The following is a 13,725-nucleotide window of genomic DNA, read 5'->3' as shown; positions in this document are numbered from 1 at the left end:
GAGATGGGGGTCTCGCCATGTTGGCCAGGCTGGTCTTGAACTCCTGAGCTCAGGTGGTCCACCTGCCTCAGCCTCCCAAAGTTCTGTAACCTGTCCCACAGTTACAGGTGTGAGTCACAGTGCCCGACCTTTTTGCTCTCTTGATAGTATCATTTGATGCACAAAAGTTTTAAATTTGTATCAGGTCCAATGTATTACTTTCTTTTGTTGCCTGTGCTTTTGGTTCATATCCAAGGAATCAACACCAAATGCAATGTCCAAAGATTTCCTCCTATGTTCTCTGTTCCTCTCCTATATCAAATCCATGAATACAGGATGTCTTTTTACTGAAGTCTTAAAAATTTCTTCAGCAATGTTTTGTAGTTTTCAATGTATGAGTTTTTTTTTTTCTTTTTTTGCCTCCTTGGTTAAATTTTGAGTAGTTTTACAGTTTTTACTACTATGCTTAGGTCTTTAATCCATTTTAATTTTTGTACATGGTAGATGGTAAATGATCAACTTCATTCTTTTGCATGTCAATATTCAATTTTCCCACTACTAATTGTTGAAAAGACTGTCCATGCCACGTGATCTCAGGACCCTTGTCTGAAACCATCTGACCATATATGCTAGAGTTTATTTCCGGTCTCTTTATTTTTGTTTATTTATTTATTTTTGAGACAGGGTCTCGTTCAGTTGCCCAGGCTGGAGTGCAGTGGCTTGATCTCAGCTCACTGCAACCTCTGCCTCCCAGGTTCAAGGGATTCTCCTACCTCAGCCTCGCCAGTAGCTGGAATTACAGGCTCCCGCTCCCACGCCTGGCTAATTTTTGTATTTCTAGTGGAGACGGGATTTCACCATGTTGGCCAGGCTGGTCTCAAACTCCTGATCCGTCTGCCTCTACTTCTCAAAGTGCTGGGATTACAGGCGTGAGCCACTGCACCTGGCCCCCTATTTCTGGTCTCTTTATACTGCTTTGATTACTGTAGCTTTGTAATATGTTGTGAAATCAGGAAATGTGAGTCCTCCAATTTTGTTCTTTTTCAAGATTGTTTTGGCTATTTGGGATCCTTTAAGATTCCACATGACTTTTAGGATGAGTCTTTCTTTCTTTTTTCTTAAATAGAAACAGAGTGTCGCTAGGTTTTCCAAGCTGGACTTGAACTCCTGGCTTAAATGATCCTCCTGCCTCAGCCTCCCAAGGAGCTGGGACTACAAGTTCACACCACCATTCCCAGCTGGATGTTTCTATTTCTGCAAAGACTATTGTTGGGATTGTGATACGAGATTGCTTTAAATCTGTAGATTGCTTTGGTAAATATCGTTACCTTCTCAATATTAAGTCTTCCAATCCATGAAGACAGGATATCTTTCCATTTAAGTCTTAAAATTTCTTCTGCAATGTTTTGCAGTTTTCAATGTAGAATTTTTTTTTTTGCTTCCTTGGTTAAATTTATTCCTATTTTATTCTTTGTGATGCCACTGTAATGAAACTGTTTCCTTATTTTTCTTTTTGGATTTTTCATCTTTAGGATATAGAAATACAACTTGTTTTGGTGTTGATTCTGTGTCCTGCAACTTTGCTGTAAAAATATTTTTATTTACTCAATATTTATTTAAAATGAATGAATCCACACATTGATGCGCATTTATGTAAGTTAGAGATACATTTTGCAGTCATGGCATTAACATCTGCCACAACTTCTAAACAAATAAATATATACATTTTTATATCTACAGAAGGAAGCCAAATGTGGGAAAAATATTTACTTCTATTCTTTAATCATTCTCATTTTCCTTTGTCTTCTCAACTTTTGTCAATTGTTGACCAACCTCTGCACCCCTTCCTTGAAACATGTGTCTCCCTTGGCTTTGGTGGCATTGCACTGCCCAATTTTTCTCCTATTTATCTGATTACTTTTTTTTTGGTGTCCACTGGCTCATTCTTCTCCCACTTCCAATTCCCTGCTCTTTGAATGTACTCTAACATTATGTGCTCAGTCCTCTGTTTTCTTCTCTTTTTCTTTTGCCTTCTTTAGATTATTCTTTTCCCAAAACTTTACCTATTTCTATTTGAATGACTCCCCTTAACAAGTATACAATAGGCAATGAGCATATGAAGAGCTGCAGAATCGCTACACTAATGAAAGACATACGTATTAAAATAAGACAATTTTACAACCATCAGATTTACTAAACTCAGAAAGTCAGGTGACACAGGTCTACAGTTGCATATATGAAACTCTGAAGATATTTTAAAATACAGAATGCCTCATATTTTATTTATTTATTTTTTCTTTTTTTTTGAGACGGAGTCTCGCTCTGCTGCCCAGGCTGGAGTGCAGTGGCCGGATCTCAGCTCACTGCAAGCTCCACCTCCCGGGTTTATGCCATTCTCCTGCCTCAGCCTCCCGAGTAGCTGGGACTACAGGCGCCGCCACCTCGCCCGGCTAGTTTTCTGTATTTTTTAGTAGAGACGGGGTTTCACCGTGTCAGCCAGGATGGTCTCGATCTTCTGACCTTGTGATCCACCCGTCTCAGCCTCCCGAAGTGCTGGGATTACAGGCTTGGGCCATCGCGCCCGGCCGTCTCATATTTTAAAAAAGTAAAAAGGCACAGATACTGTATATGGCATAGGGAATAGTATCCTGTAACCATGTATATTAACATTTCTATAATAAAATGTATAAATAGTCATATTTAATAGGATAAAGACTGTAAGTAGCCTCATCTTAGCTCAGGTAAGATTTTACAGCCAAATGAATTTGATGTAAATTTATATTTTAAAAAATCTGTGGTTTTAAGAGTTTTTGGATTTTAGAACTGGGCTAGCTAGTGTCAACAAAGAATGAGAAAAGGGAAAAGAAGCTTTACATACTGTCACAAATATACACAAACAACATATAATATTCAAGGATACATTAATATTCAAGGACTTATATAAATATAATAGCATGGCTGCAATTAAATGGAATTGAGGATAAAGGGAAAAGTAATAAACTGAGAGGGGCTTTGCACAGACCAATCTGTATATACTGAGGAGTATTATTAATTCAGCTCTCTGCACCTGGGGCCCAGAGAGAAAGAAGAAAAAACATAATCACTTTTGTCTACCTAGGTATAAATATAAACCCATACATTCACATGTGCAATATCATAGATGATGGAACACATTCATTCCCCATTTATGCTCTACTCCTAAATACTTAATTGGGGTTGGCATATACCATAATTTTGGAGGTCTGAAGAGAAATCTAGCCATAAATTAACATTTAATTACAATTATTTTTATTACCACTTATGTTCTTTCATCTTCTTTATTCTACGTAAAGCTGCTGGAGACTATGACACTGTCATCATCTGGTTGTTAGGTAGAAAAGGAATACCCAGAAAAGCCATTTATCTTTTGGACAGAAGCCCAGTTTCCATTTTATCTTCTCACGGAGTATAAATATATAGCGTTATACTATTTTAAAATTCTTATCTCTGATTAGAAAATGTACACAGACTTATTTGCCCAAAGGAGTCTATTGGTAACTCCATTATTAAAGGAAATGCTATTTTATTTTTAGCATTTTGTAAATGCCAATGGTATACAATAATATTCAATATCTGAATCATTATACAACCATAAAAACTGAGAAGCCCCAGAACTACGTTCTTCTTCTACTCTTATCTCCATACCTAACTATAAGAAGAGCATTAGAACAGTGTCCCAAAGAGTAATCACAATACTTTAATATTTTCTGGTTGTCAAAATGCATTAGTAGGAAATATTACTCTAGAAAGATCACTCAAAATCTTTAATATGATGAAAGATTTCCTGAGCTAGAAATATACTATATGATTTTCATAGCAAGAGGTGTTGAATCATAACAATACATATAAACAATGATGACCTATCTCCTGAACATAAATTAGTCTCCAACAGTCCACATCTGGCTCTGATGAAATGTTTACCTAGAGTCCACTGGAGATAATAAACTACATAATATCCCATCAGCATTGCCTTTATCAGAGTGGTTTTAGTTTCTGCTGCAAACTGTTAATTGGGTTGAAGATTATTTAGATAGATTTCTAGGACTAAGAGTCAACTAGGATCTTTGGTTAAAAAAAAAAAAAGTATGAGAAAATTCACAAAGGAAAAATGAAATGGAAAATTTCTTTGCTTGAATACTTCTCTAAGTTTCGAGTTCTCTTTATGCCCAAGCTTGCCATAAAAATGTATTCGTATAAGGTTTCAAATCATAAGCAAAGAAATACCATTTTTCTACTTTGCAGAAGGTAAAAAGACAGGGCTTATTGACAAGAAGGAAAACAAAATCTAAAGGGGCTCCCAAAACTAATTAAATAACTAATATATGGTTTGCACAAATAGACCCAGAACAACTCAAATCATAACTCGTTTGCCACTTAATCTAATCTTACCTTTCTTTCATAAAACTCTCGACTATACCAGTAAGGAATGAACTTTTTCTAAACTACTTCTGTTGGTAGACAGATGATGTACATGCATTTACAGGAAGAAGTGGACATAATTTTTTTTTTTTTAATCCACTCCTTCTTATCAGGGAATATCCTGGTAAGGAGTGGTTAAGTAGGGAGGAATACTTTTCATTTTGTTTACCCTTAAGTTTCTCTCTCCAGTATCATTAAAAAGACCAGGAAAGTTTTACATATACATCTCAACAATTCAAAAGCAGAATTTTTGAAAACCGTAAGCTTGTGTAATTATTTTAAAAAGGAAAAAAAAGACACAAAATTATCAATATAAAAACCAACTCACCAATGATGCCACTATCTCTGCTTTCAAGGGTAGAGGTTGGACTAGTAACAGCCCCATAGCTGCAGTCCTTGGCAGTTGCATTTGTACTGATGGGTGGGAGTGTAGAGCAGGGGCTACTGGCTGGTGGAGAGGCAGTGCTGCTAGTCAGGGTGGAACAAGGACTTATCCGCTGGGTGATTGCTGAGGTCTGAAAAATCGGAATTATGAATAAGTAAGATAACCTGACCAGCTGTTAAAGTATATTTTAAGATAAAATAAGTGCTCTGATGAAAAAAAAAAACCTACATGCATAGCTTTTACATTTATTAGGCTCTATTTGTTTTTGCTTTCTCGGATAGGGACTTTGGGGTTTACAAATTAATGTGAAACTCGATGAACCTAACATTAACAGAGACTGTTGCCAGTTTTTCTGCCTATGAAATTTCCAGTGACAAGTGCCCTATCATTGCCATTCATTAATAGAATAGAGAAATTTTTTATCAAGCACAAGTTTTCCCTACTATTTGCAAGTTTTCCTTGCAATCAATAAACTTTTTGAAAGACCTGGAACTTTGCATTGTTAATCATTTTCTTTCTCTTTTTTTTTTTTTGAGACAGAGTTTCACTCTTGTTGCCCAGGCTGGAGTGCAATGGCGCAATCTCGGCTCACTGCAACCTCCGCCTCCCGGGTTCAAGTGATTCTCCTGCCTCAGCCTCCCAAGTAGCTGGGATTACAGGTATGCGCCATCACACCCGGCTAGTTTTGTATTTTTAGCAGAGATGGGGTTTCACCATGTTGGCCAGGCTGGTCTCAAACTCCTGACCTCAGGTGATCCACCCGCCTCGACCTCCCAAAGTGCTGGGATTATAGGTGTGAGCTACCGTACCCAGACAATAATTTTCTTTAGATGGAAGGGAAAAAATAATCTCTATAGCTGGAAAGAAAAAAAGTTCTTAATGCAAGGAAGTGTCTTTTTGATACACAGGAAGCTGTCCAGAGACAATACATGAATGCAGGGAAAAATGCCTTATTCTAAAAGTTTGTCTAATAAAACAGAATATTAATTTAATACAAACCTAAATAACTTCTCTGTAACAGCATTATAGCCTGAGATCACTTTGTATCCTGAATGATTCTTACACTTGAAGTTATTTACTTTTTAAGTTTTGTTGTGAAGGAATAAATAATTACTAAAAAGGTTGGTGATAATATATTCTGGTTTACCTAATTTAATGACAATTCACTTTTCTTCAACTCTTTCTACACAAATTATTACAATAGTGAATAAAACTATATTTTTTCAAACACTAAAAACACTTTATCTTTTTTTTTTTTTTTAATTTGAGACAGAGTCTCACTCTGTCGCCCAGGCTGGAGTGCAATGGCACAGTCTCGGCTCACTGCAACCTCCGCCACCCAGGTTCAAGTGATCCTCCTGCCTCAGCCTTCCGAGTAGCGGGGATTACAGGCACCAAATACTGCGCCTGGCTAATTTTTGTAGTTTTGGTAGAGATGGGGTTTCACTATCTTGGCCAAGCTGGTCTTGAACTCCTGATCTTTTGTTCTACCCACCTCGGCCTCCCAAAGTGCTGGGATTACAGGCATGAGCCACTGTGCCCAGCCAACATTTTATCCTTTTTAAAATTATTAAGTGATCAGCAGCAAAATTACTTGAAGACGCATTAATGATAAATTTAACATTTTTAAATGTTAAATTTAAAAGAAACCTTTCAACTTCTTTACAAATAGAGTCTCTATTCATACTCTTTCTGCTAGAATTTAATAAGTGGAGAATATGTTGATAACTAGCTATGAGAATATTAAGGCTCTTCAACTCATCCTGAGATGATTTCCAGATGCAGTCCCTTGTATTTAATCATCTGTGTTGAATCTAGGCTTTGATTTTAATTTAAATACTATAACCAGGTTACAAAAGATACATTAGACTCAATCAAGAACAAGTGACATTCTCATTACCCTCCAACCAAGTAAATCTTTTCAATCGTATCAATAATATTAGAATCTGATTTTTCTTAACAACACAGTAAGCTCTCAAATGTATCCAAATTTCTCTTCTACTATATGTTACCTCTCCACAGAAGAGGAGAGTTTCAATTTTTAAAAATCTCTATTTTTATAATATTATGCTGGTCTACCAGAGCAATGATTTTATTTTATTTTTTTTAAACCTTAAAATCTTTTTTCCCTTACAGAGCAATGACTCCTAACTAGGCACACAGTAGTATCACTTGTGACATGTAAAAAACAAACATGCAAGCTCTCTCACAAAATTGACAGATACTGGGCCCCCACTCCAGACTTACTGAATTGGAATCCTTCAGGTTAGAAATGTGGCAAACAATTTTTAACCTCCCACTCCCATTCTGAGACACATGTGGGTAGATGAAATGAACTGTACTCAGGTCTTTTACATTAGATATAGCTATAGTCATCCCATACTTGAAAAGTTTTAGGCCCAGCATGGTGGCCTATGTCTGTAATCCCAGCACTTTGGGAGGCTGGAGGAAGGTGGATTGCTTGAGGCCAGCAGTTTGAGACCAGCCTGGCCAACATGGCAAAATGCCATCTCTATTAAAAATACAAAAATTAGCTGGGTGTGGTGGTGCATGCCTGTACTCCCAGCAACTCAGAAGGCTGAGGCATGAGAATCACTTGAACCCAGGAGGTGGAGGTTGCAGTGAGCCAAGATCGTGCCACTACACTCCCGCCTGGGCAACAGAGTGAGACTCTGTCTCCAAAAAAAAAGAAGAAGAAGAAAAGTTTTATTATGGTATGAATCTATTACTTTTATAACAACTCATTTCTGTTCTTAGACAAGATTCTCATTCTGTTCTTTGTGAAAGAAAATCATATTATATGCATAATATTGACAACGTGGAGGTTAAGCCCAAACGACACTTACTTATTTTTACTCTAAGTTATTTTCTGCACATATCACAGAATGTATACTTTAAAAGCTTTAGCTGTAAAAGTAAAGCTTAAATATCAAGCCATTTAGAAAACAGAAAATTGTTTATGACTTACGACTTAAAAGGCAGGCCTTATGTTTATTTAAGGAGACTAGTTAATGAGCTAGAGAAAGACAACATTTATTCTCCATGCTGTAGGCTAAAATGGACATCTATTTAAGCCACTGCACTTCCTAAACCTTTGGGTGTTTTTCCCATTGCCCTTAATGTCCTCCAGAAGAATCCTAAGAAAGCTCCTAATCTGGATCTCTTAAAGGTCCTACAAATGCACAAGGTAAGTAGCTAAAGAGGAAATTAATAAGGTCCATTTGAATACCTTGGAAACTACTGAAAGAATAAAGGGGTCAGGTGAATATCACTTTCATGCTTCTGTTTTTCTGCAGAATAATGATGCATGCTGACTTGCATTAGATTCTGTCATTACTATTTTGAGAATATCATCACTACATGATCTTCCTAAGCACAGCAGTTTATCTTTGTTAATATACTGTTTAGCTCAGAAGAAAGTCACCAAATTAACATGACCTCCTACTTCTTAATAATCTTCTTGAGACCAGAAATTCCAGGGATCAATTCAGTCACTTTCTTGTGTGGTTCCAAGATAGTTCCAGCGTATATTACACTGCAAGAAGGCTATCATTTAGCTTCACTATTAATATTTTACATTTGTATAAAGCTTAACAATTTAAAAATATTTTTATATGTTATCTCATTTACTCTTTATCAACGTGGTATGAGAGGCATAATGCATGTTATTTCCCCCACTTAAGAAATGTGAAAATGAAACCAATGAAAGTATGAAAGCTATGATGTAATTTCCCCCAGATCACACAGTTGCTGCATATATTTATATACTAATTATATTGCATATTATTTTATACTTTTTATTTATACGGCATTTTACAACTTACAAAGGATTTTCATATTCATGATTTAACTTGATCCTTTCAACAACCCTGTCAGGTGTTATTATTTCATATTACACTGGAACAGTATGGTGTGGCTGTTAAGAGCACAGCTTATAAAAGCAGACTGCCTGGATATGAATACCATTCCATCACTTTCTGGCAGTGTGTTTCCATCCCTTATTTGAAAATTGGAATATGAATGAACTCCACCACACTGGGTTGTGAAGAAGCTTTAACGAAATAGTGCAAGCAAAATATTAGTACAATAATTGGTACACAGTAGGTATTTAATAAATGTCAGTATTATTACCTATGAAAAATATAAAGCTCAGAGACGTTAAGTGACATGTCCAAATTTACAAAACGGTAGGTGGCAGAGTTGGAACTAGAACACAAATTTTCTCCCTTCTGGTTCAATGGCTTTTCTATCATACCATATTGCTTTAATTATATTAAATCAATGATATGCTCATTTACTTAAGATTGTTATTCAGTAATGTTCAAGTAAGGCGTACTCCATAGACTTGTGACTTTACACAGAAGTCACTGTGACATGCAGAATCTCAAGAGCAACAAGTACACATTTTATAATCCAAGGAAATGTAGCTGTGTAGAAATGACAGGGTCCTTGAAAAATATTCAGGTTATAAGATATAAGACATCAAGTTACCTGGTCATTATTAGAAAAGTCACATTTTAACTTGACATGAATATCAAGAAATGAGAGGTGAAACAGACGTTTCATTGATCCCAATTTTTAAAAATCCCTCAACAAGATCATTCCCATTTTTTATTCACAGGGCACAGCATACTGACATAGTTACAATGTAAATTGATTTAAAAACATCAGCTCTGACATCATGAAACATACATTCTTGTTATGAGGTAAAACAACCCTGCAACTAAACATGTAATGTAATATCAGTTAATGGTAAAAGCTATGAAAAATTAAAGTAGGAGGATAAGGGGATATAGGGATGGGCAGGTGCAATTATTAGAAGAGGAATTAAGACCTCTCTGAGGAGGTAAAATTTAGGCAGAACCCTGAATAAGTGAGGAAGTGAGTTGTGGGGGAAGAACATTCAAGTACAAATGAATATAGTTGATGTGTCTGGCAAATGACAAGGAAGCCAATGTGGCTGGAGAGCTATGCATGAAAGGGAGGGGGGTAGGAGGTGATGTAGAAGAGGTAGCAAGTGGCTAGATCAGGTGCAGCCTTCCAGGCCATAGTAAAGATTTTAGATTTTATTCTAAGTATGATGGGAATACAGGAGATTACAAGCAAAGTGACAGAATCGGATTCACATTTTACAAGGATCACTCTGGTTACTGTGTGAACACACTACAGGGGAGCAAGAGTGGAAGCAGAGACCTATTAGGAGGCCCATTTATTCATATAATAAATACCTACTGAGCACCTAGTAAAGACAATAATGTTCTAGGGGCAGAGGATATGGCAATGGGTAGAACAGGCAAAAATTCCAGCCTTCCAGTCTTACATTCTAGTACCTATTGCAGTAGCACAGGCAAAAGATGACAGTGGCTGGGACTTGGGTATAGCAGTGGGAATAGTGAGAAGGGATCAGATTGAGTACATATTTTGAAGCCGGGGTCTATGATTTGCTGAAAGAGTGAATGTGGGTCTGATGGAAGTCAAATGGCTCCAATGCTTTTGTCCTAAGCAAGTAGGTGATACCATTTATTCATATGTGAAACACTGCAGAAGGAACAGGTTCTAGGGAGAAATCTGACATGTTAAGTTTGAGATACATTTTAAACATTAGTTAGAAAATATAATGTGGGAAGCTACATATACAAATTTCAAGTAAAGGGGAAAAGGCAGGGCTAGAGATACTCAGGGAGTTAAGATAGTATTTAAATAATGTGCAGCTAGCAAAACCAATAACCTAGGAGTGAGACTTGAGGAGAGCGCCCTGGAACATCTGAAATTATCCACATGATATATAAATATATTCAAATAATCCTTGTATATCTCATTGTAATGAAAGTAATATGTGACATAGAATCTTCACTAATATTTATTAATATGCAATTTAAAATTAATTTGTCATCTCCTGAATAAAACGCTTCACTATCATTCACACTGAAGATTAAGATCATATAAATGAATCTGACTCTAGTACTTTCTTTTGCTACATTTAAACTGAAAGACATGAAAATAGCAAAAAGAAAGAAAACTACAAAATATTTTTTAAATTGCTGATTTTTTTAACTTTCTGAGATGGATACTTAGAAAATCCCCAAATATGTAGACACTGAGTAATATACTTCTAAATAGCCTTTGAGTCCAAGAGGAAATCACAAAAAAATTAGAAAACATTTAAAATTGAAATAATAAAAACTAAGTATAACAAAACTTGTAGGATATAGCTAAAGATGTGCTTAAAAAGAAATATTAGTTTTAAATGTGTATTTTAGAAAAGTAGAAAATCTAGGCCGGGCGCGGTGGCTCAAGCCTGTAATCCCAGCACTTTGGGAGGCCGAGACGGGCAGATCACGAGGTCAGGAGATCAAGACCACCCTGGCTAACATGGTGAAATCCCGTCTCTACTAAAAATACAAAAAAAAGTTAGCCGGGCGAGGTGGCGGGCGCCTGTAATCCCAGCTACTCAGGAGGCTGAGGCAGGAGAATGGCGTGAACCCGGGAGGCAGAGTTTGCAGTGAGCTGAGATTCGGCCACTGCACTCCAGCCTGGGCGACAGAGCGAGACTTCGTCTCAAAAAAAAAAAAAAAAAAAAAAGGAAATCTAAACTAATGATCCAAGTAATCTTTTAGATACCACTTTCTAAATTATCATTTTGTAACTGATAAATTCAACTGTGGTTCCGGTAATTGGAATCTCTGGAAATTTGTTGAGACCTGCTCTACGGCTTAGCATATCATCAATTTGGTAAATAATCCACATGCACTTGAAAAGAATGTATACTCTGCAAAGTTGGGGTGCAGTGCTTATGTACACGTCAATTTTATTTGTTGGCTTGCTCATTCATTCATTCATTAAATCAATCAAAACCTAAAAGTGGCTTTTTTGATTAAAGCTAAAAGATTATTCATAAACCGAAGAAATAATAGTGATTATGGAAAATTAAATTGTATTCTAGGCCTCAAAAGGCTTTCAACAATTGAGATTATTTCTGGCATAATAAGCTGATTCATACTATGTTTCTCAAAGGTGATAGCAAATGGCTTACCTGATTTTCATCCTGCACTTCCATGCTGTATTGGTCACCTGGCTGAACTTCTGTGACTTTCTCTCCAAGGAGGAAACCCAGACGAGTCATGAGTGTGTTTGCTGCCTCATCTACAGATGGAGGGGGGCCAAGCTCCTGTTCAGCATCACCTGTAACAAGAAGGCATTGAAGAACATGAATCTTTCAAAATAAAATGGTCTAGTTCTGCAACTATTCATACATTCACTTTGGTCATTTCTTTAGTTTTCAGATTTTAACTCAAAAATGACAAGGTTATGAGGTTTTTCTTGGACTACTCACTCTCAATATAAATTTGTTTCCAAGTACAAAATTTACACGAATCAAATAAAAATGAGCCAGGGAACTCAAAATGATTAAAAATGTGAGGCAAAAAAAAAATTTTCCTAAAATGAGTATCTGTTTATGTTGACTTACTGTCCATATTTATTCAGGTTGTGTTCTAAATTCAGAGCATTTAATCTCACCTTGTAACAATCCACAGTAGCACAGATTTTAAAGGACATTACAAAAATCCTTTTATGGGGTCAGATATATCCGTTAGCATTACAAGCACTAACTGTAGTGTCATATGGTTTGATGCCAAAACACAACAGCATCACTACACACAATCACATCTTATTATTTAGGATATTCAGTATTACACAGTAAACCACTCCAAATGCCAAGAAGGTAAGATCTGCATTGTTATTATTCCATTTAACTTTATACTAACGTCTCTAATAAAGTCACAAGCTGGGGGTCAGAGATAGGGTATATGTGTATTTTTGTATATTAGTACTGAACTCAAGTGTTCCATCCGTGAAAAATCTCTATAAAACTCTCACTGAATGTATGTCAAGGTAGAAAAACAAGGCTCTATTTTTCCTCTCCTATTATCCCCCCAGAGGCAACATAAATATATTGCTCTGCCACAGAACAGAAATAAGAGAATCAGTAGGGTTATTTTTATATTATAAACATTTAGATACTTATTTTTTTTTCTCAAGAATAATTGGAAGCTTCTTATTCCTTGATAAAATGAAAAGGCAAAACTGGTCTCTTCAAATTAATGAATAACACTTTCCTCCCTCCTAAAGGTTAAACTAACTAATCTTTTGCAAATTTTTCTCATCATAGATTCCAGACCTCTAGATATTCTGGGGCTCTATTTCACTGTCTCCTACAAAGTTATTCAGATAATTAGTAAGTGTTTTCTACGTACATGGTTAACAACAGATATGCGAATTTATATATAACATGGAGATACAGTCATTGACTTTGAAAAGTTTATAATCTATATGGAAAATAAAAGAGTATATATTTATTTAGCATATACTTACATAATGCTTATGATGCACAAGTCACTAGTGTAAATACTTTACAAATGTTAGCTTACTTAACCTTCATAACTTTAGATTCCACTTTCTAAGGTACAAATTATTACCCTCATTTTACAGATGAGAAAATAGAGGCACAGATAAATTAAATTATTTGCTCAAAGTAACACAACCAGTAAATGGTAGAGCCAGGATTAGAACTTGAGCTCCCTGACTCCAGAATTTATGCTCCCAATGAGCACAACAGTGTCTTCCTCACTGGAAACAAATATTACAAATGGTGAGAATGTCTGAATAAGAGATAACTTGTAATAATAGGCATATTGCTTATAGTATGTTAATCTCAATAATCCTAACAAAGCATGTTGTAAACACTAAGGTAATCAAATGGAGGTTCTTAAGAGACAGATAACTGCAACCCTTTCTACATTACTACTTCCAGTACTTCCAAGTACGAATGCAGAAAGAAGTTCAAGAATTCTTCCGTGGGTGGCTATATTACATACTGCTACCACACCAGGTCCTTTTCATCT

General features: G+C 36.1%; 1 protein-coding gene and 1 long non-coding RNA gene across 18 annotated transcripts in view; one reads left to right on the top strand and one right to left on the bottom strand.

Annotated features, from left to right (window-relative positions):
- LOC105483051 (uncharacterized) overlaps positions 1–11,967 on the top strand; it is a 136,611-nt gene extending 124,644 nt beyond the window's left edge. For all 4 annotated transcript variants that reach the window (XR_011615936.1, XR_988000.3, XR_011615935.1 and 1 more), the window contains one exon: positions 11,837–11,967. This is a non-coding gene — a long non-coding RNA (uncharacterized lncRNA). The remainder of the gene's footprint in view (positions 1–11,836) is intronic.
- LOC105483054 (tetratricopeptide repeat, ankyrin repeat and coiled-coil containing 2) overlaps positions 1–13,725 on the bottom strand; it is a 475,702-nt gene that overhangs the window by 223,383 nt on the left and 238,594 nt on the right. For all 14 annotated transcript variants that reach the window (XM_011743607.3, XM_071083397.1, XM_011743615.3 and 11 more), the window contains 2 exons: positions 11,856–12,004; positions 4,766–4,952 (listed from right to left, as the gene is read on the bottom strand). In XM_011743607.3, coding sequence (XP_011741909.2) covers positions 4,766–4,952; positions 11,856–12,004 — 336 coding nt within the window. The remainder of the gene's footprint in view (positions 1–4,765; positions 4,953–11,855; positions 12,005–13,725) is intronic.

Source organism: Macaca nemestrina, chromosome 17, assembly GCF_043159975.1.
Source record: "Macaca nemestrina isolate mMacNem1 chromosome 17, mMacNem.hap1, whole genome shotgun sequence".
NCBI classification, from domain to species: Eukaryota; Metazoa; Chordata; class Mammalia; order Primates; family Cercopithecidae; genus Macaca; species Macaca nemestrina.
The sequence above is the reverse complement of the archived record's forward strand: the minus strand, read 5'-3'. Positions and strand labels throughout refer to the sequence as shown.